The sequence below is a fragment of the Cylas formicarius genome, unplaced genomic scaffold (assembly GCF_029955315.1).
Source record: "Cylas formicarius isolate icCylForm1 unplaced genomic scaffold, icCylForm1.1 PGA_scaffold_10__41_contigs__length_53128322, whole genome shotgun sequence".
Taxonomy (NCBI): Eukaryota; Metazoa; Arthropoda; class Insecta; order Coleoptera; family Brentidae; genus Cylas; species Cylas formicarius.
The window spans coordinates 36,747,699-36,773,125 of NW_026844214.1; the positions used below are offsets into that span (position 1 = coordinate 36,747,699).

General features: G+C 32.4%; 4 protein-coding genes and 2 long non-coding RNA genes across 13 annotated transcripts; 3 read left to right on the forward strand and 3 right to left on the reverse strand.

Annotated features, from left to right (window-relative positions):
- Nucleotides 1-251: 251 nt before the first annotated feature.
- On the forward strand, nt 252-1,717 carry LOC132698311 (protein HEXIM1). The gene has a single exon (XM_060664308.1). It carries the CDS (start codon nt 405-407, stop codon nt 1,293-1,295), a length of 891 nt encoding a protein of 296 aa, XP_060520291.1. The 5' UTR covers nt 252-404; the 3' UTR covers nt 1,296-1,717.
- Nucleotides 1,718-2,482: 765 nt separating this feature from the next.
- On the reverse strand, nt 2,483-17,709 carry LOC132698320 (tRNA-specific adenosine deaminase 2-like). Of its 4 annotated transcripts, XM_060664324.1 has the most exons (4): nt 17,088-17,709; nt 7,762-8,133; nt 3,503-3,792; nt 3,021-3,417 (listed from the first exon to the last, which is right to left on the reverse strand). In XM_060664324.1, the coding sequence occupies exons 2-4, from the start codon at nt 7,853-7,855 to the stop codon at nt 3,160-3,162; spliced, it is 642 nt and encodes a 213-aa protein (XP_060520307.1). In that variant the 5' UTR covers nt 7,856-8,133; nt 17,088-17,709; the 3' UTR covers nt 3,021-3,159. The 4 variants fall into 4 exon arrangements, with proteins under 4 accessions (XP_060520323.1, XP_060520307.1, XP_060520316.1 ...); XM_060664333.1 differs by lacking the exons at nt 7,762-8,133; nt 17,088-17,709 and adding an exon at nt 4,230-4,302; XM_060664340.1 differs by lacking the exons at nt 3,503-3,792; nt 17,088-17,709 and having other exon boundaries at nt 2,483-3,417; nt 7,762-7,894.
- On the reverse strand, nt 5,500-7,669 carry LOC132698373 (uncharacterized). The gene is made up of 2 exons (XR_009618367.1): nt 6,244-7,669; nt 5,500-6,189 (listed from the first exon to the last, which is right to left on the reverse strand). It is a non-coding gene; the product is annotated as an uncharacterized LOC132698373 (long non-coding RNA).
- LOC132698345 (uncharacterized) lies at nt 8,110-17,036 on the forward strand. Of its 4 annotated transcripts, none has more exons than XM_060664351.1 (4): nt 8,110-8,506; nt 8,579-8,756; nt 16,201-16,292; nt 16,377-17,036. In XM_060664351.1, the coding sequence occupies exons 3-4, from the start codon at nt 16,238-16,240 to the stop codon at nt 16,967-16,969; spliced, it is 648 nt and encodes a 215-aa protein (XP_060520334.1). In that variant the 5' UTR covers nt 8,110-8,506; nt 8,579-8,756; nt 16,201-16,237; the 3' UTR covers nt 16,970-17,036. The 4 variants fall into 4 exon arrangements, with proteins under 4 accessions (XP_060520334.1, XP_060520349.1, XP_060520341.1 ...); XM_060664366.1 differs by having other exon boundaries at nt 8,112-8,506; nt 16,434-17,034; XM_060664358.1 differs by lacking the exons at nt 8,110-8,506; nt 8,579-8,756 and having other exon boundaries at nt 14,419-16,292.
- Nucleotides 17,710-17,818: 109 nt separating the features above from the next.
- Nucleotides 17,819-20,457, forward strand: LOC132698369 (uncharacterized). The gene is made up of 4 exons (XR_009618366.1): nt 17,819-17,956; nt 18,406-19,129; nt 19,195-19,447; nt 20,062-20,457. It is a non-coding gene; the product is annotated as an uncharacterized LOC132698369 (long non-coding RNA).
- Nucleotides 20,458-20,720: 263 nt separating this feature from the next.
- LOC132708063 (TRAF3-interacting protein 1) lies at nt 20,721-25,110 on the reverse strand. 2 transcript variants are annotated; one of them, XM_060680171.1, is made up of 7 exons: nt 24,498-25,109; nt 24,257-24,334; nt 23,515-24,204; nt 22,612-22,805; nt 22,304-22,466; nt 21,739-21,934; nt 20,721-21,639 (listed from the first exon to the last, which is right to left on the reverse strand). In XM_060680171.1, the coding sequence occupies exons 3-7, from the start codon at nt 24,194-24,196 to the stop codon at nt 21,495-21,497; spliced, it is 1,380 nt and encodes a 459-aa protein (XP_060536154.1). In that variant the 5' UTR covers nt 24,197-24,204; nt 24,257-24,334; nt 24,498-25,109; the 3' UTR covers nt 20,721-21,494. The 2 variants fall into 2 exon arrangements, with proteins under 2 accessions (XP_060536154.1, XP_060536153.1); XM_060680170.1 differs by having other exon boundaries at nt 24,257-25,110.
- Between the last annotated feature and the right edge of the window lie 317 nt (nt 25,111-25,427).

Genomic DNA, 25,427 nt, shown 5'->3' on the forward strand with positions numbered 1-25,427 from the left:
CTCACATGGCTAATCTGAAAATAGATGGTTTCTCTTCTAAATGTAAGTCAGTATCTGTAATGTTTTTTGCCATTTAAAATTATGGTAAATAAGTTCACTAAAAGCTAATGACCATAATAATTTATAAATATCTGCAAAGTCCTCGAGAGCCAAGCAAATTTAATACTATGACAACGCTGGAAGTTTTATGCAAGTTCCACCTAAAGAAAGGCAACCATTTCATAACAGTTAATTGATAGTGGCGTCCTCTACCGATCAACAAAAAGCTAGATGAAATGAAAATGGCGATTTTCTTCGAGTGGTGTGCAGTTGGTCTTGAGTTTCTGTTACGAGTATTGCAAGATAAGTTTCCAGAGTGAACGATTATAGAGATAATTTTCAGTGAATTATTCCGAAAAAATAAAATGAGTGAAGTAAGCCCGAACATCAACGCAGAAAAATCGAATCTGAAGACCGTTGAAACCAACCATCTTTCTCAAGATGACGTTGGCCAACAAAAGGGTGCGCGCGCTGCGACGCTCGCCGACGACACCGCGAAGGTGGCCGATGCAGATATTCCCACCAAAAAGCGGAAAACACGACGCGGGAAATCCAAAAGAAAGCAACCTTATTTGAAATACGGTCGGAAGTACAACAAAATGGGCAAAACTAAGATGTACAAACCTGAAGCGCCTCATAATGACAACCAGTTTCTTTTAGAAGACCATTTTATGATAGAAGATTTGGATGAACGATTAAAATGTGAAGAGGCAGCATCAACTTCAACTTTAACTAGAACAAGAGATTCTAGTTTTAGTGTCGATTCTTGTGATGAATTTTACTCCTCTCCTGATGATGAAGAGCAGTTTTTACTAAAGGATTTTGATGATCAATATGAAAGAGTACAAACAGAAAAATTGTTCACAATGTCAAAACAGGAGCTGGTACAAGAATATCTTGCATTAGACAACCGCTACCAAGAATTGATTGCACAGAAGCCAAAAGAAAAACAGTTAGAGGAGACTATTACAAAATTACAAAAAGAATTGGAAAAATGTAGGTCAGAAAAGGAAAACTTGCAAGATGAGAATGAGGTACTAAAAAGCAAATTGGAACAGAACAGAACATGCAAGTCTGATTCTGAAGATTCTGAAACTGATTCAAGTGATTCATGTAGTACTTCATCATCCCATAGCAGCAGTAGTTGTTCTAGTCAAGCAGCGAGTCCAAAACTAATAAATGCAACTTTGAATATTCGAAAAAGTAATGGTCATGGATCTCCTTCTCCTTCCAGCCTAGGGCCTGTGTCAACTTGAAATCTCTCATGTGAAAAACAAAAATAACATATTCATTAAATACAGCTTTAAATTTTTTATATTCATATTCTTGTATATTGTAAGTTTTAGTATACAATTTTTGTGATGTTTATATGTTTATAAGTCTGTAATTTTCTTTTTCCTGGGATTTTCAAAGTTTCATTAGCTTTTAATGTTTTTTTGCGATTCTTCAGTTCCATTATAACAAATTTATATTACCATACTTTTTCGTATCATGTGGTATTGTAGATACAAGTATTTATTTGAGTCATGCTATCAATTTTTTGTGTGTTATTTAAGATAGGAGTTTCCAATCTAGACAGATTGACATCTAAGAAAATTTTGTATAAAAAAATGTAAATACATTTTTTATCATAGTTAAACCATGATTAAATTTTTGCAGGTTCTTGTTTTTATTAATTTAATTGAAACAGTTTTTTTCCCAAGTTTCCAAATTTTAATCCTAAAAAATTTAAAGAAAAACAGCGGCAGTAAAATAAAAAATAAGGTATAAACATCTTATTCCTCAATTAAATTGCAAGAAACTTTTCTTGGAAATAAAATATGTTAATTGTTGAAATTGATAGAGCAGTACACGTTTACTTATAGATCATCTTTAAACAAGTTTATGAAATAATTATAGAATCAGGAGATACAGATCTTATACCTGACAACACATATTAAAACTGTTTGAAAAATATCGCTTAAGCGTGTAGATTTTCCATTTTAGTTTGTTCTGGAGCTCCTGTCGCTGCTTCACCGCCTCAGTAATTAAACCTTTTACATACAAAGCAAACACCTTCATTTACGTTTGCAATGTCTTACATTTAAAATCTTATAGGCTACCCTAGACGAAGAACATTTTTCAAATGAATCAAAATTTTTGTATTTATGGTTTTTCAAGAATTGCGCGTTAATTATAATAAGGGTTCAAATTACAGCTATCTTTGCTGAACCTTTGAGCATTGTTGATAGGTAAATATAAGGAAATGATTGGGATGACATATTTCATGTGTAATTCAATCGATTGGTTTTTGTAATATTTTAAATTTTGTGATAAACATTAGTCGGATCTAAAATTATTAAGAAAACCTTTTTTATTTTATTGGAGTAAAATTTCTTGTAGATAAGTGCTCAGAACATTAATAGCACAGAATGCCCAAAAAATGAAATAAAACTGAAAATAATTCTTTTTTTCCTGACCGCCTCATTAATTAATCCTAATATCAATCATCAATATATTTAATACATTGTATACAAAACTTAAAAATATATTCTTTCCAAATATTTTCACATAAAAACAATGTAACAAAGTATAAACACAAAAAATACTGCTTCTACTTCAAAATTAAACATTTACACTTTCTTAGTTGACTTCGAGGGGGGTGCATTTGGGTTTGTCCCTTTATAGAATTTCTTTAGTAGATCCATTGACTTAGCGGCCTGATAACCTCCCTTGATTATTGTTTCGGTTTTCAATCTTTCTGCGACATTGAAAACTGTACTCCCGCCAAATCTGTCATTTTTACATCCAAATGTAACACTTTTCACATTTAAACTGTACAATGCTGCTGCACACATAATACATGGCTCGACTGTAACATACACTACTACCTGGGAAAAAATGACACCAGAATCCAACCTATTTGCTTTACAGTAGTTGTGCACATGATCTATACAAACCATCTCTGCATGGCGTGTCGCATTACGACTCTGATTAACTTCATTTCTTCCCACTACCAAAACTTCATTGTGATAAACAAATATACAACCTACTGGAACTTCAAGATTTTGTAAAGCCTGCTGGGCATAAGAAAATGCTAATTCCATAAATTTTTTTTCACCACTTAACCAACTATCCATTTTAAAGAATAAACTCCATCAAATTATGTTGTTCTAGAAAACGTTTTGCTTTTTCAGACCAGTTTTGATTATTAACGGCTCTAGGACTAGGATGCGGCATTCGAAACAGTTTGATACTGTTTGTGAATTCATAAACTTTAAAAACAGCTTTGGTCCTCTTCTCCATGTAATCCCCAACTGCTACTATAACTTCAGGTTGAAGAAGCTTCAGCACTTCGTGGTAGTATTTGTCACAGATTAATTCGAGATTTTTGCGCTCCTGAAACAAAGGAAAAAGGGTGTTTAACTGTTGATGTTTTAATAAAAAAGTGAGTCAACATGTTATCAGTGTACTAAACCACTACCTTAATATCAGCTGGGGTTAAATTTCGGCCTGTTCCATCCATAAATGCCAAAGGACAATAATTATAAACAAATGCACAATTGAAAAATTTCTCAGGATCCGTACATAATTCAGAGAACAGATTCCAAAATCTATCTCCACTCTGTTCCTTTCTAGTACATTGGAATCCGAAAATTGGTCTATTTGGACATTCTTTTAATGGCTTCAAAACTTCACCATCTATTTGCAACCAATTTTTCACCCAGTAAGTATCACCAAATGGTACACCAGTCTGGCACATTCCGAAGGGACCTGGATTCATGCCAATAAATAGTATCTTTTTAGGACCAGTACAATACTTTTTAATGTAAATTTGATTAGTCTTGGACGCATATTCTGTTGGATTATAAATATACTTTACAGGTGGCTTAAGGAAGTCATTTTTACTTAAACATTCATTAAGATTATCTTGAATTTGCAAAAACTGATTTACAAAATTCTGATCTACATTCTGTACACTTGGAAAATATCGCGAAATAACTGATGAAGGATCGCAGTTTCCAAAAGATAAGTCCAAAACCTCAGACATGCCAGTATTCACTTGATCATTTGCTAACGATAACTTTTTACGGAGCAATTAAAGTTTCTTCGCTTCAGTAAACATATTTTTAGTTATTTCCAGTTACTACTATAGTAAGTTTATAATTTTTCTACAATTTTACTTCAAAACAGACAACAAAAATAGTAACCATCAAATTCTAACTTTTCCAAGGCCACATTCCGTCTTCGACTTGGCTTCTAAAAGCGAACATTTTTCAACGAAAACAGAAACAGAATTAAAACAACCATACAAAGTTTGATACAGTGTTGCCACCAAGGGTTACGACACATTCCCTGTAGTCTTTGAAACTTCGCCAAATTGAGGCTTTATTCGCTAGGTTTTTCAGATATTTACTTGCTTTATTTTTTTAAATTGACTAAATTTATTTGAAAAAGTAGATAATTATACAATTAAATGCCAATTTGGGAAAATTAAACTATTTTTATTGAAAATAAATATGAACCTCTACCTAAAAATACAATTGGTATTGAAATAACAGTTTAATAAATTTTATTTTAGTCTGAATTTATGTTTAAAGATAATAAAAAAATCTATTTCGCAACTTTTAAAATTTCCCTAAAACTCGCGTAGTTTTGCTTAATTCCCAGAGTAGCGAAATTTACCTTAAATAGGGAAATTGCCCTAGAGATGGGAACGCCAGTTTGATTCACGATAATTCCGTTTACCATAGTTTTTATAGCATTTTTCAGTGTTTGTTGTCAAATTTTTAATCATTATTTCTGTCATAATTGTTCGTCCATTTCAAATATTTTCCAAATTTTGTACCTATATTCAACCTTTATCTCTTTTTCTTAATATTGATTACGCCTTGCAGATTAGCAACGATTAATATTGTCGCTTTGAGCCGATTTTGGATAAAAAGGAATTAGACCTTTTAAGACAGGTTATTTGGTAATTATTTTCAAATAGAATTTGGAAAACTTTTCTACCAAATCGACAAACATATTTTGTTTTAGTTTATTTTTTATAATGGAAATTTACAAATTCTATTTTCCATGGCGCCGATAGTTACACTTTTCATAGAATTGTCATGAGTGTCAAGTGCTGTTTTCACAAAAAAATTGAAAGGCGAGCGACCAGTTTCACTAAAATATACACTTTTTGGAATGTATCGTTGTTTTGGCTGTTTTATAAATAAAAATCATATTTAAAAGAACAGAGTTCGCTTTTATTTTTTGTCCTTTGGATTTATGAAAAAGATAAATAAAATGTATTTCCCTTATTTACACTCTGCAAAAACATGTTTGAAACTTGTTTTTTTAAGCGAAACTTATTATGCTCTAGTTGGCTGAAAGTCAAGTCACTAGAAAAAGAATTGGTGTAAGCGGTCTGTGATGATCGGGTGATGAATGGGAAGAAGGTGGAGTTTAAATAAAAATTTTAGCTACTAAAAGCGCTGTTTTCCCAAATTTATTCCAGTCATCAGTCGCACAGGTGCTACAGAACAAACTCAATTTGGTTTATATAAGTCTATCGAGTTGCAACTTACATTATTATTATAACAGCCCGTATTAAAGAATTACAATTTTCCGTTTATATAATTTCCTGATTAAACCGAAAAAAGATTACAACTTCGGAACAGTGTGTCGCTGTGTCATTTGGCAAACAGTTAAAATTTCCCTATTCCCCACATACGTAAACTGAAGGATTGCCGTTGTAAATATAATTGCATAACAAAGTTAAAGGCAACTAGCACTAGGAGGGGGTTAAATGTTTGACCGTAATCCAATGCTGCCGGGTTAGCTTTGGTTAGTTTCTGTTCTATTATCGAGTTGAGAGGGTGTATATATGGTACAACAAAAACTAACTAAATATTTGTCGGCAACATTTTCTGGCACGGACTATACCTTGGGATTGCTGGTATCGACGGCTAAACTATTCACATAAGCGGATACTTTTTAGCAGATACTTTTAATTTGTCACTTTTTTAGTAGAGTGAACGTAATTTCAGAATGGGATGTTATCAACTGACCGATTGCAGAAGCCCGCGAATCCAAAGTTACTCGATGGCCTGCAGCGTGGGCCAGTGGCGGTGCATAATTAATATTTAGTGAAGGAATACCAACATCAATATTTGTACAAATTGCCTGGAGATAAAACACTAATCAATTACAAAATATTAAAAAAACAACTAACAGAACCATATAAAATAAACTCGCACAAATTAAAAAGGGAAAACACGCCACTGCTGGGAGATGAAGACATTCACTGGTTGCCTAGACAATCGTCACGTGCTGTCCAATGCTGAAATTACGCGCACTATATCAAATTCCATAATTAAAACAAATACCACACCAATACCATAACAAATTAAAACATTATCCTATAGCGACCGGCATTTATTCTCTCATTCGTCAAGACTCATCGATTGTTTACAGTCATCATTTCATCACCTGGTTGTAGAGGTCGTGTTGGTGACGTCCATTTTTTTGGGAAGAAAAGAACATCCAATGACTTAGAGTACATAGATAGTCGTGCACGTTTTTTAGGACTCGATTAATAAGCGAAGACATGTGCAATACTTCTCGATTGGCATATAGGAGCTCAATATCCTCAGCACACTGTAAGAGTGTGGAATGCCAACAGAGTGCCATGCAGAACTCCTTTACTAGTAGACTAGGGGCTTGTTAAGGAAGATAAAGAGGACTCCGTCACCAAAACACCAAATCAGAGACGTCTTTTGAGAGGCGAGCACTCTTACAGTGAATACAAACTAGTATGGGGAGATTTTGCCGTAGGACTTGGTACAAATATGCTCTACGTTGAGGTGTTGTAATAGACGCTTGTCTTTCTTTTGAAGCTGAATTTTTTTGTCCCACAAGATGATCTTCAGCACAAAAACTACATTGACTCTTGCCTTTGCATTTTAAAAAATAAAATAATACATTCAAAAGTCACTATACAATCCTTAGTTGGAAGCGTTTCAAAAGGAAATAAACCATCAATAACCTAGACTCTCACAGTAATGATTTTGAATTGTGTGACTGAACTACCTCTTCTGACTTTGGCTTCCACCTCTGCAGAAAAGTCATCTTCGTTGATGGCATCTCCAATATTCCAGACAAACCTCTGTATTTGAAAAATCTTTGAAGGATTTATTTACTGAATCTATTATCTGTTGCATACGAGTTTTTATTAGCAGAATCAGCATTATTGAATTAGATACCTAATTTATTAATACAATTTTTAGTAATATTCAAGAACCTTATTAATTAGAATTATTTTCCCATATTCATGGAATGGATGTTTTCTACTTTGTTTCTACTTCTTCAATTATGACCATGAAAGGTCCCTGATCTTTAAACATCTCCGGGCCATTTGCAAATTCATCTATAAAGAACTGTAACTCTACACAATACTTTTACCCGGCAAGTGATAGCAGATTGAAAGATTGCAAGCAAGAAATGTCCTCCGCTACTCTCCAAGATGAAAATACATGCAAATCTGCTTAAACAGTAAAGACAATCCAAGATTTGCATTACAGTGAATAACAGAACTTGGACCAAGAGGCCAGAGCCCCACAAGGAATCACCGGTCGAGGACGAAACCGCTTACTGATAGTGGAAAAACAGCAACTACCTTCAAATTGTAACTATACACGTGGAAAAAACTCACCAAACCGATTGATGAAACAATATTTTAATACAAATTTGCCTTACCGATTACCAGGCCCCAACTCTTATAGCGTCTCGAAAAAAAAGGCTTGTACTTTTTACAGTCCGTTGGCACCAAATCTATTTCTCTTCTTAACATTTAAAGTGGGCACGTTTAGTGAGTCCGTTGAGAATTTTTCGATAACGTCTCCTTGTTGATCGCTGACAAACCCATTCACTAACAATTTTTAACAAAAAATTACGAACCGATACGGGTCCGGATTATGAAAATTCGATTTGAACCGTTTCCGCCATGTTTTCCGAAAAATGATGAACGCGTCGATACGATACGAATCTGTAGGAAAGTCTCCAAACTCTTCTTATATATGGATAATCCTTTTTCTGCGATTGACGTTCCATAACAGTAGTGTTCCATTTCTCTCAAAACAAAAAGTTAACAGAAATTAACAGCTCGGGTTGACAGTAAGGACCTAGAAGTATTAAATAAAGTAAAATTCTTTTACACTTTACATTCCAAAATTACATATAGAATTTGTCAAACTCAAAACACTTGTAGAATTATCGTTACTATAAAAAATTATTTACAGTAATAAATAAACACTCCTAATATACCTTATTATTTATTCATCATATAAATGACTTCGATAATTAATACAAAAATCATTGGATGGTGCTTATAGAACTTATGAACAACTATCTAAGAAAATAACTCACTGCAAATTGTGGCAAGTACTTTCCTAAAGTTTAAACACTAGGATATGAAGAAAAAAGCATAGAAAAATCGCAAAAAGTAAGTCATGTACAAATTTCACTTTTTAATATTTTTACAATATAAGTGTAGATTATGCTTATATTTTTTTAGTTTTTGACATAGGCGGACATAAAATATATGACAAAATAAGGCATCAAATATTAAAAAAGATTTGTCACAGATTGGAGGAGGAATAAGCATTCAGTCAAAATTAAACAATTTTGAAGAAAGAATTATTGCAATTTTAAGGACAACTTTTTTCGAAGGTGTAGGTGGTGTCGAATGTGGTGTAAGTATTTTTATTTTATTGCCGTGCAGTACGGTATAAATTATTAAATTATTTAATTTATTTTAAAGATTTGTTGAATAAATGTGGCAAATGTTAGTTGAAATCTTAATTCTCACATCCTGTATATTGAAACCTATAAGCAAATTACAAAAAAAAACAAAGTTTTGAGATAATTGAGTTTTCATTGTTTATAATTATTTTCTAAATTTGTGGCTTTTTATGTGAAAATAAGGTAATAATTCTTCTTTTGCAATATGTTAGAACCACTGAAACCCAGTCAAATGTCAATTCAATAATTGCAAAAAGAAAAATTCTATCTCAGTGTGTTTTGCTCCTAGACACAACTTAATGTCTACATCTTAATAATTAAGGCCGTAAGTGACATTGCTAATACACCTGATCCTGAAATTGATGAGACTGCCCTGATCGATGACGATGCAGGTATAATTAATTATTTTTCATAGTTTATTTCAATTTTTTACATATATTATTATTTATCAGTAATGCAAATGCATTTTATGGTTTCAGAATCACAAATTATCAACTAATAAGCACAAATACATTATTAATTTTTTTTTCAAAGAAACTTCCACAGTCTGCTGTTCAGTTTCAGACAAGCTCTGAAGAAGCCAACAGGATGATTGGCGAAACGTCAGCAAGTTCGACTCAGCAAAAACTGGCGCAGGAGGAATCCAGAAGTTTTGTAAAAAGTAAAAACATTATTAATGGAATACTCTACTATTGATGAATTAAGAGATATTAAAAATGGAGTGTTGAAAATGTGAGGACATGAAAAAACATAATAACATCTTAAACTCTATAAAAGATTACTTTCAAATAAAGATAGGTAGGTGTTGGGGTGTGGATCCGAAAGGAAAGACTGTTTTCTTAATATTACATTTATTACATTTTTATGGTGCTGCTCACTCTTCTTCTGTGTCACTGAACACGCACAGTATGGCCACACATATTATGTACAATATCAATGTATCACATAGTTAATATGCCTCCTTACATTTATGTCATACTCACATTATTAAGTTTAGTTTCAATACATAGCGCTTTTGTAAAAATATCCACAATATTGGCATCAGTATCCACCGTAATTATTTCAAAAACATCTTTCTTTACACATTCATGTACTGATAATGAGGCTCGATATGTTTTGAATTTTTAGTAAAATTTCTGTTTTTTGCTACATCTGTAATGCCTGAGTCGAGTCATCTTTGTATACACCAATTGGTTTTGTTAGTTTAACATTAAACATATTTAGTAATTCCGCAATAGATTTTAAATCACTCACCGCTTCCGATAATGCTACATACTCCGCAAATGTTGAAGCTTTTGCCACAGATCTTTGTTTTATAGATTCCCAATATATTACATTTCGAAATAACCTTATCACATAACCCGTTGTTCATTTTCTGTCTGTATTATCACCAGCTCAATCGGCATCAACAGAACAATCAGGAATGTTCACGTTATAATTAATTTTATAAATCAACTTTATTCAACAATATTTCAAAATTCGCAAAGCATATTTGTAATGTGTTTTATTATAACAATTTTAATATCTACTCAAATAATTTACACTAAAACTTATATCTGGTCTTGTAGCTGAACTAATATAAAGCAATGTACCAATCAGATTTCTATATTTAATATCTCTTTCACAAGTATCTGACTCAATTTTCCAACTTACTTCCTGAGGAGCATTATTCACTTCACTAGATATTTTCTAAACTATAATGTTTAATTAATGATTCAATTTACTTAGTTCAATTCCACTTTATGTTTACATATTCGACAATAATATTCTTTAATTTTACCTTTCAGTTCACCTTAAATCTATTGATCTATCCCCCCCCCCCCCAGATGTACTTGTTATATCAGCTCTACAAAAATCTACAAAGATACTACTGTTATATACCACGTAATCATGGAATATTTTCACGCCTCTAAGATTTAGGAATTTAAAGATCCAGTTGATATTGAGAATTTTTAGTAATATTATTCACATTGTCGTAGTTTTCATCAATTGAATCGATATCAGAATTGTCGCCAATTTAATCTCCAATCCTCAACAATATCAACATCTCTAGCAACTATTACTTTATGGTTTAAAAGTACACGATAACCGACGTCACTGTACCCGATTAAAATACCCATACCGGCCTTTTTGTCCCATTTTTCTTTGTGGTTTTCTTACAAAAACTTTACTTCCCTACAAACGTAAATTAGAAACATCTGGTTTTTTTCCAAAAAATATTTCAAAGGGAGTTTTTTTAGACAGTAATTTACGATTTTTTAAATAAGTTGCTGCTCAAACAATTTTCAGGACAGAACTTTTTGTCAACATTTGATTCTGCTAATAAACAACGTGATATATCCATTGTTGTTCTATTAAAACCTTCCGCCGACAATTATTAATATAATAATTATTAATATCAATACCTTGAATGCTGGGTCAGCATTCTTGGATCTTCGCTAGTGAGATAATTCCTCCCCCGTAAGCTTCAACTATACCATCAAGAGGGGTAGTTGAACACATTTTGGATCCTTAGGTTCTTCCACTTCTTGCTGCTGTTTCTTGCTATAGCAAATAAATAGACACAAACTGATTATGACCATGTATACAAGGATGGTCCATATGCTCGGATATTTGTAAAACTCCGGGAACTTCAGAAGTGGGTAATTTAACTGAATTTCATTCCTTAAAAGGTTTAGTTCATCTAACTTAACTTCATTTAATTTGACAGTTAAATCCATCTGGCTTTGTTGTGTTGGAATATCTGGCAGATCAGGAAATAATATTGGCTGAGTACTAAGGTTGATTGATCTGACATCACTAATTATTGTGTGATCAATTTTGACGAGGCATCCTCTTGGAATTTTGGCTTGGTATGTCCCATGAAGATTCTGAATCTCATCCTGAGCGTTGCATTTAAGTTTAACGCTCTGTACATCTGGGACTACTAAAATCCATTGATTGGAATTTTCTAGTTGATTAACTATTAGCTGGGTGATTTTGAGTTGTGTTTTGTGGCAATTTGTGATTTGTGGATTTGTGCTCAATAAGGCTATTTCGCAAGGACTGCTGGTGTCGTTATTCTTGATTTTTTGTTGGGTGCAGACCTTTAGTAGCCTCCTTGCAGGGCCCATTATAGTATGCATGTTGCAATTCACTTTTTATTAAATATTTTGCACGCGGTAAAACAACCCTAAACCAACTCTCGTGTCTTATGGGGATTGAGTAGAGATGAAAGTAATCGAAAATTATTGGATTAGTCATTGGTATTCTCAAAAGGTAATTGATTTTGTTATTCAAAATAAAACAGTCAATAGTAATTAATTTCTCAAAAATAAAAGTGTTTTCTAACGTTACAAAATAAGAAGTTCTTTAAATAAGTCGTTAATCTTAATTATACTTGGGTGAATAATTTTCAATTTTGAGAAAGTTATTGAATTTTCTAAGCCTTGTAAAATTGATAAAATTACTTCATAGGTGTTGATCATTTGTACCAAAATATCTTTAATAATTAGTACGTTCTCCCTATAGGCTGACTTTTGAACAATAAAAGCTATTTGATTGATCTTTGACTCTAAGTATTTGTCATTTTGAAACATTTTCTGCAAAGTCTGGTTAAATTTTATAAGAATGTTAAGGGATAAAGAATTTTGTTTTAGAATGCCTTCGGCTAACTCATTTTCGTTGCGCCACAAGTTTTTAATAAGCTGTTCATAATGCTCGCCGTCAGATGAGTCAAGATTTTCTGTAATAGCCTTATTAAAAACAGATCCGGGTACATTTATTAGCCCTCTCTTAGATCTTTTTTGATGCGGAAGGATTTCTATAATTTTATTTTCAATCCTAGATTCCAAAATGTTTAGAAGGTTAATATAATTTTGATTATCATTGTAATATCCCGGGTGGCTGAATATTATTTTTGAGACATTTTCCTTTTTTAGACATTTTGTTAGCGGTTTTGCCAATTGTGCAAAGTAATCAATAAAGCGGCGGTAATAACCTAAAAGGCCTAAGAAAAGAAACCTTTTATTTGTTTTGTGGTAGTGGGGATTGGATAATTTTGAATTGCTGTTATTTTGTCAGGACTTGGTTTCACGCCGTCGGGTGTTACGATATGACCAAGATAGGCAACCTCTTTCCTGAGAAATTCCGACTTATCGAGCTGTATTTTAAAGTTGGCTTCCCTTAGACGAGTAAATACATCGGTTAATTTCGCAATGTGTTCTTGAAGAGAACTAGAGAAAATTATTATATCGTCCAGAGAGACTGCACATTTTTCGATTGTTATTCCTCGTAGAATATTGTCCATAACGCGTTGGAATGTTGCGGGGCTATTTTTTAGTCCAAACGGCATGCGTAAGAACTCATAGTGACCGTTTTCTGTGCTGAAGGCAGTTTTTGGTATGTCAGGTTCGTTTACCTCGATTTGATGAAAACCATTTGCCAAATCGAGTGTCGTAAAATACTGGCATTTGCCAAGTTTGTCTAGTAAGTCCTTAATGTTGGGGAGAGGGTGTTTATCATTCAAACTTTTTTCGTTTAATTTCGTATAATCGACGACTACCCTCCACTTCTGTTTGCCAGAAGCATCGATATTTTTGGGTACCACCCATATAGGAGATGACCATGGTGAGTTACTAGATCGAATTATATTTTGAGACATCTTATTTATTTGCGATTCTACTTTCTTTTTATGAATGAAGGGGTAACGGTAGGTTTTTGTATAAACCGGCACCTCATCGGTTGTGCGAATGTGGTGTTTGATTTTACTGGTGAAACTAAGAGGCGTTCCTTCTTGATAAAAAATATCGGAAAATTTAGAACAGAGCTTAAAAATTTCAGATTTTTCTTCTGCATTTAAGTGATTAGATCTTATTTGCGACACATCAAATTTTTGGGGGCTATCATCAAAATGATTTAAATTAATATTTTGAATTGCTTTTTCGCAAAATTTTTCAACTGTGACTGGTTCAGAAAAATCTAAAGTAATGGGATCGCAAGTATTATTTAAAATGGAGGTAAGGGCCTTTCCATTTCGCGCTATAGTCAAGCATTCAGGAATGTTAATTTTTTGGTGTGGAATAATTACTTCTCCATTCTTAATTGTAGTTTTTATATTAATAATTTGTTCACAGCGAAGGGCAATAGTTACAAAATTTAAACTGTTTTGTCTTGTTTGGTGAAAAGATAATTTTATTTCTGTATATGGAGTGATCAGATAAGATTTTTCAAAGTTTAGACTGGCTTGCAGTAATTTTAAATTATCGGTTCCGATCAAACCGTCGAAATAATTATGAAAATTGAAGAGATAAAATTTTAGTTTCATTGGGTTTGGTAAATTAAATATTTTTGATGGAGGTAACAAAGAACTATATTTGTGGGCGGATTTTTGGTAACATGTAGAAACAATAAATGGGTCATAGCGAATGCAATTTGGATAGAATTTCTGTGCTAAATCAGGTCTTATAAAGGATTTTGTTGATCCGGAATCTATCAATATTTTAAAGTTGTGCTCGGGAAAAATAATAAAAGGTAATTCGCTTAAATTTGACATATTTAAAGAAATATGCGTGGGTGTTAAGTTTTCTTGTCTAATTGCGGAGCTTCCATAAAATTTACATTTCCACTTAACTCGTTATCATTTTCAGATAATGACGTAGTGAGTACCGACTGAAAACATTCAGGGTGCAACTTATCAGACTGAATTGTAGGTTGTTCCAAAGATACAAAATACTCTGGATTATTTTGCTGATAATGACTGTTACAATATGAATAATAGTCAGGGTAATATGGGTCATAATAACATTGATCAAATTGATTAGATTGATCGAATTGATCGAGTTCCGTGTTGTACACCTCCTCGACTTCCATTTTTTGCGGTTTTTGAGATGTGCTTGAAATAGGATTATTTTTAAAATTATTTTTTTTATTGAAATTTGGTCTGCCACTGTTGCGCGTAGACACAGACATAGGCATAGGTGGAGGTGGATTTTTAATTTGGTTGGGTCTAAAGACATTCTGGGGTCTGCCAAAAACTTGTGAATTTGTATAGTATTTTTGCGGCGGTCTATAAACTGGCGTAATATCAATTGGACCGGTGGGAAATGCTTGTTGCTGATGTCTAAAATGATTTGGGTTATGCCCATTAAATTGCATATTTTCTTTGGAAAGAAAATTTTGGAAATGCTGGTTATTATGTTTTAAATTCTGAGGTGGCTGATTTTGAACTACTTTGGTCATATTTTGAAAGTATTGCCTGTTAATTTCTTACATTACAAATGTTAAGGCTTTCGACAGGCTATCAGGTGGCATACATCTAATGGTTGTACCAATAGGTTCTTTTAAGCCGGACAAAAATGTTTTCAAAGCAAGGTCGTTATAGAGTTTACGTTTTATTTGTTTTGCTTCATTAGTCGTTTCATGCGTATCAATAAATGAACAAATCAAATTTAGGATATGCAAAACTCGATCGTGAAATTGAGTCGGTTTTTCATTTGGCTGTTGGCGGAGCATCACTAAAACTCTGTTAAGACATGATTCGTCTCTTTGGTCCGCGAAATTTCTATACAAAATATTTTTTAAATCATTCCAAGTACTGGATGTTTGAAGATTGATCACGACTTTTGCATTTCCTTTCAAATTACTAATTAGACAATTCAACAAGTAAATATTTTCGAAAGAGTTAGGTTCTCTACCATTATAAAATTTATCAATAACAGTTTGACAAATAGTTAGGTATCTAGATAAATCGTTTGGGTTCCCATCGAATTCTGGGACGCAGTTGAGATATTCAGATTTAAAAGTAGCCATACTTTAAGAGATTCACTAAATTTACTGTCTGATTCTAAATTATGTTTTTCAAAAATAGTTTCCAAATTTGTTGCGAAATAATTTTTCTGACCTGAGCTGGTTGAAGGTGTATTATTACTTAAATCGATAGCTAACGTTTCAATATTATCAATTATTTCGTCAAGTTCCGACATTAACAAATAATTGCAACTTACAGTATTAGGTAGGAGGCGGTTCTGATGATCCCTTCTATAAGAACAAGACTTCGATCGGCGATATTGGTCTTCACAAAAATTCTTTATATTTTGATATTGAGAATTTTTAGTAATATTATTCACATTGTCGTAGTTTTCATAAATTGAATCGATATCAGAATTGTCGCTCATTTAATCTCCAATCCTCAACAATATCAACATCTCTAGCAACTATTACTTTATGGTTTAAAAGTACACGATAACCGACGTCACTGTACCCGATTAAAATACCCATACCGGCCTTTTTTTTGTCCCATTTTGTTTGTGGTTAGTTTTGGTTAGTTATTATTTAGTTCACTCTTTTTACAAGAGAAAAATTTCAGATATAATTTGTTATGGCTTTAGTACATATAAATATTTAAATTTGTTTCAGGTGCCATCCAGCCATATAGAATGGAAAACTATAAGCAATGGTCTTAAAGATAGATGGAATTTTCCACTATGTTGTGGAGCTAGACGAGGGAAGTAAGTGTTATAACTACAAAGGCACAAACAGGGTTGTCTTGTTAGCAGTTGCGGATTTTAAATTCTGTTTTTCATACTTTGAAGTGGGGAAGAAAGGTTCAGAGTCAGATGGCATGGTTTTCCAAAATTGTTCAATTTTAGAACCGCTAGAAATTGGTTTACTCCCAAATGGAAGCTATTTTGTCGCAGATGACGCCTTTCCTTTAAAACCCTACATAATGAAGCCCTACACAAACTACAATAGACCTCTTATGCAAGAGGAGAGAATTTTTAATTACCGACTAACTCGCGCCAGAAGAATAGTTGAAAATGTCTTTGGTATTCTGGTCAGTAGGTTTCGAGTCTTTGATAGAAAGCTGAATGTCAAATTAAGCACTGTTAATAAAATTGTCGCTTCTGCCTGTGCGCTTCATAATTGGCTAGTTATCACCACAAAGTTAACCTATCTGCCTAAAGGTGCCATTGATAAAGAAAATAGTGAAACAGGCGAAATAATTCCTGGGAATTGGAGGTCCCAAATCAGAGAGCTGAGAAATGTGGAAAAAGCTGGAGGTCACCGAACAACAAACCTATCAAAAAAAATTAGAGATCGTCTAAAAGATTACTTTAATGGCAAGGGCACTGTTCCTTGGCAGTACACAGCAACCGCTGGTACCGGTACCTTATTAGCGAATTGAAAATAACTTTGTTTTCAAGTATGCACGTATGTAACCACTTACATTACTTGTTATATGAAATAAAGATTTTTCTTACATGTATACAGAAATTTTAATTAATAATATAAAAAAAACTTACCAAGTTGCTAATGGTTTCACGTGGATCCTTTGCACCTCTCATATCTCATTCAGAATATCAAACCATTTCACAGCAGGTGAGTACATATTTTCAGGGCAGGTTCCTGACTTTTCTTAACTTTTTGCACTTCCTGATTGTAAGTAGATCGAATATTTTTTATTTTCTGCTTAACTTCCGCAACTCCAAACCCATCTCTAGAAATCTCGGTCATTATAGCTTCGATAGCTCTCTGGCTCATGTTTTTATTTCTATAAATCGACGTGCATCGACGAACATTCTGGTCACGATAGAGTACAACAAATTTTAGGGTATCATTTTCGTTCCACTTCACTTTTACTATTTTGCCACTTCAATCAACAAACACAAACCGTTTTTTTTTATTTTGGCGCGAATTACTCTACTATCTAACAGCAAGAAACACGTTTAGACGGGTCAAGTGTTCAGTCAAGTTCACGGTAGAGTAGTAGTGGGAGGGGCCAACTTGAGCAAGTTACTATGCTGGCCGCTGAACCACTCGACTCGCCGGCTATTCGCCTTTAATCTATACCTATTAACTCGACTAATTATTTACATGAGTCGAGCTGCCGTGCTTTTCTTAACTCGGCATTTTCCTTATCCGTTTACTCGACCAATGTAAACTAGCCTTATCTGGACAAACTTGCGTGCGGACTTGCCTGCACGTGTATAGAAACCATTACGTACAATGTAAATGTATGGCATACTTAATAGTAGGCATATTGATCAATGTCACACATTTAGTGTGATATTGAGAATTTATTTTGTGTTGAGTTGTTATCTATTTGTTATATTGTTATTGTAAAAAAAAACTTTGTTTCTTTATTTGTTTGACATGTTATGCACATAAAGTGGTAAGAATTTATACAGTTCCTTTTTTTGTTTTCTTGTAAATAAAAAATTCATAAAAATGTTTTTTATTAACCAAGGGCTATCAGTTTGTCAGGGTGGTGATACATACCCTTAAAAAACAAATAAAACTTATTACTAATAGATATACCTACATAATTAAAAAACAAATTAACAATTCTTTCTCTAACCTGTATACCCCGATTAATAATGGGTATATAACAAACCCGAATCTTCTACAAGCCAGGCTTCATCTCCTACTTTATTTTGTAAATAATCTGTAATTATGGAATTATTCCATAGGAATGAGTCGTTCCACGCCTCTACGAAATTTGCAAAAACACAATATGCAATTATGCATCACATATAATATGGCAGTTTATTGAATCGAAACATAAAAAATACAATTCTATAAAAAATTATTAAATAGGGTGGCATTGTTGTTTCCCCACAGGAGATCGGCTGACCGGCACGTTGAGCATCGACTTTAGGAAATGTATGGTTACATCGCATAAAACGGGTTTCAACGACGATAGGTGACGTAACTTCTAGCGCTCAAGTATTGAAAAAAAATTGCCGATTTAACTGTCACCTTGCTGGAGAGGAGAGAGAAAATACTTCAGGTTATTCCGCCAATTAAGCGCAAAAACGTATTATTGCCAGCGACGTCACCTAGCCAACTCGAAACAAATTTGACTCTTATAATGCAATGAGTTTCGATTTAAAGGTAAATTTATATTACGGAACTAATTCGGAGATTAAAGAGATTGGATGGAGTGGGCATGGTGCGTTACAGGCTATGGGTTTATCCCAGAGATACATCTGCTTTTACGTTTGCGGTCGGATAGAACTAGCGAATGCAGAGTTTATGAGTAGCCATATGAGCAATAAACCTTTCATTGCATACCGTAACTAGATAGTTATGTTCTATATTTTTTGTATTCAATATTAGGTTTACTGTTCTTGAGTCAATAACATTAAAATTTATTTTTTACACATTACGTGACAACGTTCTCGCATGCTAACTTTAGTTAAAATTTTCTTAGCTTGGTTCTTTGGTATAGGGATTTAAGTTTTAATTTCTTATTTGTCCAACCTGTTTCACTCTGTTTATGGGAATTCTGCAATCGTTCCTTTACATAGGCGATACAACTCCATTGCTCAGATTAATTATTAAAGTAAGTATTTATTTGACTATAAATTAATTTCAATTATGATAACTTCTGCCTTTCTTTTTCCATAGAAGAATGTTTAAAACCGTTATCCTAAAATATGCCCCACCTTATTGGGATAAAGTTAACTTGTGGGAAGAACATTCCTTAGATTCCGCATCCGAAGAATATAAACAAATTGAATATGAAATAGGAATGGCTATACAAACGACTCAAAAAAAAATATTTGATATTGTACGGATTCAGAATATACATGATCTTGGGCAAATGTTAATAAGGGAGCAGTTACTAGTAAGAGCTAATCCAAGTAGGAGTTACTTTCGGGTAAGTAGGCTGGATATACTGGAAAATGCAATATGTTTATTGAAAAAAATGCATAAATTCTTTTCTGAGAGTATTAGAAGCAATATATTACTATGTTGACTTGATTATTTTATTGCCATAATTATTTCTTTTATAAGTTGTTCCAGCTAATCCTATGCATTTCTAAGATGACATTTCATTTATCTGACATATATTTGATGCTCTAAAAAAGGAGTGCTGCTCTCTGTTTTCTGTAAATTATTTGTATTCCTAAGTTTTAATGCTGTAAAATGGCGTTTATGTCGCATTAAATTTATGGCAGTAAAATAAAAAGATTAATCACTTTTCTACAATTTTTCAATAGATTTTGGGCACAGTATATGATAAAGTTGAAATAATTTCATGAGCTTTAAAGATTATGAAAAAAGGCAGCCTTTTATTAATATGAATATATAATTAATTAATTAACTAAAAATTACTAAATTACAAGAAGCTGGCAAATGATGTTTTTGTTTTATTTTGTTTTTTTATTTCATTAAACAGTGATTGGGCCACTCTAATATAAACAATACTTCATTCATACTTTCAATCTTAGCTGTATAAGTGATCAACTTTAACTTTATTTTTTTTAACAGGTCCGGAGATTTTTGAAAATCAAAAAACAATTCTATGGAACAGCATTAAAATACAATCTCGATCACCGCAGATGCGGATTGGCTAATTTGATTTTTAAAAAGTCTATCAATTACTCTGAATTTAAGACTGATGACTTATTGGTTATAGTACAAGTTGCAACTGAGTTTCCGGATAACGAAGAAATAATTCCCGATACCACATTGCAATATTTTATTGACTACATCATTTCCTTCTCTAATTAGTATATATTTTTGTTTTTTTTTTATTAAGTTTGTATGTTTAAGTTTATGGAGGGGATATTTTAATTTTATATTATATTTTAGTTAGTTCATTTGATTTGATTTTATATAAATAGTAATCTTACTTCACGTTGAGGTTTGTAATTTGTAATTGTAACTTAGCTTTAATAAATAAATAAATTATATACATATATATATATATATATATATATATATATATATATATATATATATATATATATATATATATATATATATATATATATATATATATATATATATATATATATATATATATATATATATATATATATATATATATATATATATATATATATATATATATATATATATATATATATATATATATATATATATATATATATATATATCCAAAAAGTAATTAAATTTTGAAACCTAAATAGGCAATGCTAAGGATGAAATTGATGTCTCAGGACAACCAGCCTCATATATTACATAGTTTACAGTTCAGTCTAGTACCTTCCGAACATTTACCATTTGTTATAGTAACGAAAAACATAATTTGTTTAATTTTTTTTTGCGCAACTGCTTTATCTTTGCAGTTGGAAGGCGATATAGATCACAGTGTGAAACTTAAGAGCTTTTGAACAAAATTTCGTCGCTATCGCAATGTTTTTTAAAAGGATGCTGTAGAATATTACGATTTGTGAGCAGATCAAGTTTCCAAAAAGGGGAACATAAAAATTTGATTTTTTTTTAATGCCTTTAAGGCAGATCTTTGGACCTAATATGGTTCAGACAATGCTGATGATTGCATTTAATTCTCTTAAAAAAATAATTACTTCATTTTCTTTATGATGTAACTCACTGACTCACAAGCAATATGTTATATTATAACGGTTAACATAACCATAAACGCCCCCGTAATAATGAACATAAAACTAAACTCGCCTCATCTGGCAGTCAATTTTAGTGTGTGGTATCATTAAAAATAAAACCATCGTTAAGTTTTAGAAAACTGTCTACTTATATTCTATATATAAATTTAAAATCACTCATGTCATTTTACAAAAAAAAATAACAAGGCAACGTCAAAGTATCAAAACAGATGCTTCAAATTTCAAATATGACAATTTGACGTTGTTCTACTTAATTTTTGAAAAGAGAATGTATATTAGTATAATAATAAATTAATTATAACAGACGCAATTTTATTTAGACATAAGCTCCTTGATCTTTTCTTCGTTTCGTAAAATATTGCCCCTGGTTATTAGAATTTGTTCTTCAACTTTTTTAACTTCGCCTCGAAGACGCTCCAAGTGTAAAAACAAAGGTTTGTTGAACTCAATGTTGGCTCTGAAAAACAAAACAAAAATTCAGAATTTTGCTAAACATAAGCATAAAGTACCTAACAACTAGGGTCACAATTCCATGAAACTAAACAATATTCCTTACTTTTTCTCCTTTGCAATTTCCACAGAAAGTTGCCTTTTGGTGTTAGACCACGTTTGCACTTCGTTATACATAGCGTCAAGATCTTCATGTAAATAATGCATAAGTTTCCCCAGCGGATTCGCCGTACTTGTTAGTTTTTGTATGAGGACCCTCAGCTGCGATAATTCTTTAGTCGTGGCATCCCTTCCTTTTGATCCTACCAACAAAAAATTCCATAATTAATGAAAATTAACAAACGACGTGATAATTCCATGACGTAAAAGAAGATCTGACAAATAATTAAATGTAAACATAATAAACATAGTGAATCCCTTGCGTTTCCCACCCTTCGGGCGAAAAAATGTGCTTTACTTAAAAAAGTTCAGTCGATCACATTCTATTTTTGAATATATCTGGACACCTATACGAAAGCAGTCAAACATGAGGCTTAATGTACCCTATATACTTAAACAGAAGATATGATAAAAACTCAAATAATCTGGGGAAATAATTAGCCAATGTAATGTTGGGAAATTATTCTTAATTTGATTATTCTTTCCTTTAGTGCAGTACTAGTCTCTCTTACCTTCATATTCCCAATCAATATCGATTTTCTTCTTGAAACCATCGTCTTCACTTTCTTCAATTTGTTCTAAAATTTTTTCTACCAACTGACCTTTGTTGTCGGCCGTAATCTCTAGTAGCTCTGTAGTATTTGAACTGTCTTCTCTGACATTTTCCAAAACATCCTAATTAGTAAAAAAAATATTTTAACCTGATAATAAATAAGACAAAGTTTTATATTCATAAAGCAAAATTTATTCTCACAAATAATTATGGGATGCTTTTGATGTTGCTTTTTCGAGTAGCATGAATATGTAATAGCATCATCACCTGTATCACAACCATCTCAGCATCGTCTGCTCCTGAAGGATCGAAGTTTTCCACAATAACCTGGATGTTGCCCATGGGGATGGATTCACTAAATGGTAATGAAGAATCGGATCGCAAACGTGGAGCTCCTGGTCTAGCACTGGATGGTCTTACACTTGGAGGTCTTAGAGAACTTTTTGGCCTTTTCAACAAAACTAGAACCAACAACATAATCCTAATGATTTAAGACTGAAAGGTGAAGTTAATATGCAATTCAAAAGAGCGAAAAAAATGTTAAATATAAATCAATATCTCTGACAATTTTATATAAATTTTTGGTTGGTTTTAACCCAGATAGCTTAAAAAAAAGTGATTCAGAATTTTATAGGGATAGCGATATCAAAATTTCGAGTGTTTTATTGAGACATGTGTGAGATCAACTAACAATTAGAGTTGTATACACTTATACACTTCTACGACAGAGGGCGAAATGTGAAACTAAAATTATGAGTAATGTCTGAATTATTGAGTTATCATGCTGAGGTTGTAGTAAAAGAAATCGGTATAATTAAGCAAACTTATGTAAAATTCATATAGAATGAAATATTTTAAACAAACCTGACAAAATAATGATAAAAGCTGAGTCACAATCCGAGTAAAATTATTCAAGGTTATCCTTAACAAGTTTCTATCAACTTAAATGGCAACTTTAGACTGGTTGATGACAAACCCTGTATATCGCTACAATTTTTTGTTTTATTCAAATACTATATATTAGCAAAATCAATGGTTAAAATGTTCCAACCAATATCAAAATTATAAAAAAATATGAAATCATAAGAGGCATGCATGCATTTAAAAAGCAAAATTAATTAAAAATGAAAACTAGAAAAAATATAGTTATAAACAAAGTCTTCGCTTAACCTGCGTTTTTCATATCCATCAGTGTATTATTTTCATTAGTTTCCTTTTCTTCTTCTTCTGCGCTGGCAGCTTCACCTTCATCTGGTAGCAATGTAGAATTATCATTTTTCGGTTTAGCAGATTTAGGTCTATTCAAAATTATACTATTTTGTTTTTTCAAAACATTTGGTTTACTTTTTTGTTCCTCAGTTGCCACTTCCTCTGCCAATTCTTTCGATATTGGTTCATGACCTCTTGAATTTTCTGGGCTATCTTTTGGGACATTTGTTTTTCCTATTTCAGTGCTTTGTGGCAGCTTGTCACCTTTTTCATCTTTTACAACTTCATTGATAAGGTTTTCTCCCAATTTTATAAAATTTTCATTTTCTTTTATCAGTTTCTCTTGTAAGTTATAGTTTTTTTCAGTTTTTTTGTTTTTAGATTTAAGTCTATCTGGGTGAGTGCTCCCGACCGATTCGGTCTTAGCATCGTGATTGGAAGCTAATTTTTGGTCTCTTTTGCTACCCTTTTTTACAGTTTTATCTTTAATATTGACTTTATCTGAGGTAACTTTTGTAACATAATCGGTCATATCAATTTTTCTGTCTATGCCTTTGGCGATAGTTTGCAAAAGTATGTTGGTTTCAGTTGGTTCGAGACCAGCGACGATTTTATTTGGCCGAACTTTCAAATCTGTTTTCATCACAGTTTCTAAAAAAAAGAACCATAGTTACTAAACAGATTAATGTAAGTCATGACTCACTAATGGCATCAATAAGTTTAGTTAAAAACGCAATTTTCGCATCTTTTTCTTTAACACTTTCAGAATTTAGTTCCTCGTCTGAAAATAAACCTTTTAGGAAACCTGTTTCTCGAACTACTGTTTTTATTATGTCGTGTAGGAACCTAAACGGAGGCCTCTTTAATAGTTTATCTGTTAAAACAGGCTTTTTAACATATTTGCCCAGTGATTTTTGAGTTTTCTGAATAACTTCAGGAAGTACCTCAGACATTGGCACGAAATTTTAATTGCCACGAACCACTTTGGCCTGTGCAGTGTGTTACTTGTTGTGCTTGTTGTCATTTTCGTTGCTACGACAACGGATAGTTGCAACCCTGTTCCATTTCACATTTTTTCCATAGAAAAATCGTTGTTAGGAATACAGTCAATCATTTGATTTACTCTACACTCTACGACAAAGGAAGATGATACATCTACACAATGCGTTCACATTTCAAGAAATACATGCAGCTAATCTGTCAAAAATAAAAAGAAACGAAGTTGATAAAGATCACTAAATTATGAATCATTATTAAATAGATATTACATTTTATTTATGGCTTGGAGGCCACGCTCTATATTAAAATTAGTCCGTCCTTGCCCTTCCATATTTAAGTTTTTCAAATAAAAACTTAAGAATAAAAGCATCTGAATTTGAATGCTGTTTGCTTAGAAATCGTACATAAATATCAATTGACCTTATACCCAGTTAATCATTAATAAAAGTGTTTTAAAATTTTGCGCATAGTTGGTGTTGTGAATTTATGAACACACGGATGTATTAAACTAAAATAACTTTATTAATAATGAATACACTGATTATAAATTAACACCCTCTCATGTTAGGTTAGGTTCTCTTCTACACCGTTTCGTCTTCTCTTTTTACAGTGGATAAAATGACAAGTAATCACAACACTCCTCGATTTGAAGTTTTACAAATGTTTGGATAAATGAAAATCGTGATTACAAGAATAAACAATTGCAGTGTTATACAATATTACACTTATCTCTAAGTTTTACAAATAAATCCTTGCTTAAAGGTTTTGTTAACATGTCTGCAAAATTTTCCTCAGTTGGTACATATTCAACAGTTGGAACGGAATTTATTGCGATTTACGGATTATCAGCGCTTTTAAATTTTAATGCTCGACGC

What these genes read in the sequence shown, in the direction of transcription:
- LOC132698311 (XM_060664308.1), top strand. Translation starts at nt 405, where the DNA reads ATGAGTGAAGTAAGCCCGAACATCAACGCAGAAAAATCGAATCTGAAG.
- LOC132698320 (XM_060664317.1), bottom strand. Translation starts at nt 4,069, where the DNA reads ATGTCTGAGGTTTTGGACTTATCTTTTGGAAACTGCGATCCTTCATCA. An exon ending in TAACCCCAGCTGATATTAAG is followed by an intron (nt 3,418 to 3,502) that starts GTAGTGGTTTAG and finishes CCTTTGTTTCAG; the next exon opens with GAGCGCAAAAATCTCGAATT.
- LOC132698345 (XM_060664351.1), top strand. Translation starts at nt 16,238, where the DNA reads ATGGTCTTAAAGATAGATGGAATTTTCCACTATGTTGTGGAGCTAGAC. An exon ending in TGTGGAGCTAGACGAGGGAA is followed by an intron (nt 16,293 to 16,376) that starts GTAAGTGTTATA and finishes CATACTTTGAAG; the next exon opens with TGGGGAAGAAAGGTTCAGAG.
- LOC132708063 (XM_060680170.1), bottom strand. Translation starts at nt 24,506, where the DNA reads ATGTCTGAGGTACTTCCTGAAGTTATTCAGAAAACTCAAAAATCACTG. An exon ending in TATTGATTGGGAATATGAAG is followed by an intron (nt 21,935 to 22,303) that starts GTAAGAGAGACT and finishes TTTTGTTGGTAG; the next exon opens with GATCAAAAGGAAGGGATGCC. An exon ending in GAAATTGCAAAGGAGAAAAA is followed by an intron (nt 21,640 to 21,738) that starts GTAAGGAATATT and finishes TTTGTTTTTCAG; the next exon opens with AGCCAACATTGAGTTCAACA.